This window comes from Phallusia mammillata, unplaced genomic scaffold (assembly GCF_965637545.1).
Source record: "Phallusia mammillata unplaced genomic scaffold, kaPhaMamm4.hap1.1 HAP1_SCAFFOLD_397, whole genome shotgun sequence".
Taxonomy (NCBI): Eukaryota; Metazoa; Chordata; class Ascidiacea; order Phlebobranchia; family Ascidiidae; genus Phallusia; species Phallusia mammillata.
The window spans coordinates 1,230-4,000 of NW_027649127.1; the positions used below are offsets into that span (position 1 = coordinate 1,230).

The 2,771-nt window shown below is 34.1% G+C and overlaps 1 protein-coding gene across 1 annotated transcript; it reads right to left on the reverse strand.

Annotated features, from left to right (window-relative positions):
* Positions 1-216: 216 nt before the first annotated feature.
* On the reverse strand, positions 217-2,599 carry LOC145208874 (transient receptor potential cation channel subfamily A member 1 homolog; the record flags this gene model as incomplete). The annotated part of the gene is made up of 5 exons (XM_080079122.1): positions 2,461-2,599; positions 1,755-1,823; positions 1,434-1,508; positions 1,100-1,271; positions 217-359 (listed from the first exon to the last, which is right to left on the reverse strand). Coding segments are annotated over exons 1-5 (558 nt in total), but the record flags the coding sequence as incomplete, so codon positions are not given.
* Positions 2,600-2,771: the final 172 nt, after the last annotated feature.

Genomic DNA, 2,771 nt, shown 5'->3' on the forward strand with positions numbered 1-2,771 from the left:
TTCTGTTTAAACCAAGGATTTACAGTCTTTCGGTTTTACTGTATTAAAGTTCAAAAGGCAAACAGTGATCGTCAGTTTAAGACATGCTGTTGATGGTTTTGATCTATTACTAAAGTTATCGTTTTGACCAAAAAATGCATTACATATATTTCCCCAGAGATAGCTTGTCCTCTGAGTTGAAGTTACTTTGAGCAAAATGGGTCTAAAAAATGTTACCTCTTTTAATATGCTTAGGGTTGAGAGAACAATGATAAAGTATTTGACAATTATTCCAAATGAATTGTAGTCATAACATGGTCCAAAATTCGGCTGCGCTTCGGGGCTTATCGCAACACACGATGACGTCACGTTACCGGAATCTGTCAAGAAGTCTAAAACTATTAACAAATTGCACGTCTGCAAAAATGTTGGCATGCTTGTTCTTTCTTCTCAGTTGACTAAATACCTCAACACAAACGGTTGCTATGGTACAGAGGAGGACCTTTTTATTTCACACTTTAAAAAATATTATGTGGGTGATAGTTGTTACTCAAACCAAACAACCAAAAACAAGATACATTGTACTTTGTATATTGACCTTAGTGGAATGCTATATAACCACCGCATTTTTTTAAAGTGAAACAAACTTGGAACTACCCTTACCCAGATAAATTTTTGCAACCAGGATTATTTACCATATTTGGAGCAGGGAATCGACTGGAACTGAACGCGAACCTGCGAACCGGCTTGAGCGGTTTATATCAATAAACACGAACCGTAAATTTTATTATTTTAGAAACCTAAACCAAAGTTGAAACACTTATTTTGTTTAGCGTTGAAACCGATCCAGTAAAAATGCAGCCTGTAATATTTCTTGTGATTGCCAACTAATCATTTATTTCAAAACAACGTACTAAAGAAGATGCGAGATGATGGGCACAATTGGAATTAAAACGTATGGATTTCAAGGCGGTTTAAACGCCGCAAACCGGTTCGAACCGGATCAAAACCCGTAAGTATAATTAATCTGAACGCCTAAAAAATAAAAAGATAAACTAATCAGGACCAGAGCCTGTGTGACAGGCGGTGCGACTTTCTGATTTAAAAAAAGTGAACTTACCAATAGAGAAAGGTGGAGGCATCGTGAACATGTAAATGTGGAAAAATGACATAAACAATGAATGAAGCAGAATATTGAGAGCGTACACATGATTCGCAAATTTTTTGCACTTGTAATACAACAAACTAACCACTACTGGATGGCGCAACAGACTCGTTCTCTTCTTTTCAACCTGCACATAAAATCACATGGCCTAAAATCATTCTTTTGGGATTTAAAAAAAATATTACTGTAACGTTGAAAATGTTTTTAATTTAATAGCATTATGACCGTAAAATATAAGAGAACAATAAAATTTGGTTACTAACCGTTGCACTTAAAATAATGTTCTCACCATAATGTTAAGAGGGTGATTTTTCTTAATCAGGTTTAAGTCATCAGAAAATGGAACTGCCCTATTACCAAACTCCTGCCAAAAAAAATCACAGCATTCCGTCTAAAGTTCTATCAATGAAAACCATGAAGATTTATTAATATTTCCTATTATTACCTAATTTTTTGAAAAAATCAATTTAGGTTGTTGCAAAGGCTTGCATGAAAGAAAGCAAGTCTAAACGAACCTACAGAAATACTTACATTTGTCTTTTTTATTTAAATCGTGCAAAAAAATAAACCCATTTTTCAAAATGTATTCAAACTTGTATAGAATACTTACATCTCCAGTAATCCCAGGCCATTCTTCGCTGATAAATTCATCGTCCAAAAATTCATAATCAAATGTAACCTTTGCATACACAGCATTACAGTAAGGAATCAATACAGTAGTAAGCTGAACCAAATAGTGACGAAGGTCATTTGAAATCGTAAGATTTATTTAACATCACAGGTTTGTTACCAAAATAAAAAAAAATCAAACAAAAAAACACATTAACAATTCGAAACACTATGCACAGATCTGTTCATAATTTTTTTTAACGAATATGACGCAGCAAATGGATGCAAAGAGCGACGTTTTGGCAGATGCTGAGGCCGTTATCAATAAAATGAGGCTACATCAGTCACACCCGATTTTAAACAGTACAGAGGTGCACAAAGGTTGATAAAAAAGGCCGTTATATTCGTCATTAAACTCATAAACAGTTTATTTGGGCATTTTTTAAAACTGCTATATTATAACAAAACTGATTGCTCTATTTGAATCGTGGTTTAGTAAAAAAAAACTTCCAACCTTCAATATTAATGTTAACATGCCTAAGACACTTGTTGTGTGACAAGGTACTTTTTTACACGAAATAAATAACCTTCAGGCTTATCTATTGGTTTTATATTAAACGGCGAACTTTTTTGTTGACACAAAATTTTGAATGTCAAAAACAGAAACGAATTTACCGATCAATTAAACTTAAACTGTGCCATACTACCTGGTAAGAATCGTCATGGACAGGTTGCTCGCTTTTAACCATGCATTTTGTCAAAACTTCTTCAGCGATCTCCGGCATTTTCCGAATCAACTCCCTCATTGGAGTGTCAATTAACCCATCTTTAACAAGACAGAAATGTTACCGTAATTTTTGCGTTATGTTTCACCTTGTTTCTCGTTAGCCACCACTAGTGTACTGTCTTGTTTTGTCGGTTTATTAAGTTTGTTTTATGTTTATGTGCTTATTTTCCTGAAACGGAAGTTAGTTACCTTAATTTCACGTTGTGTTTTTCATATTTTTCACTTAATCGC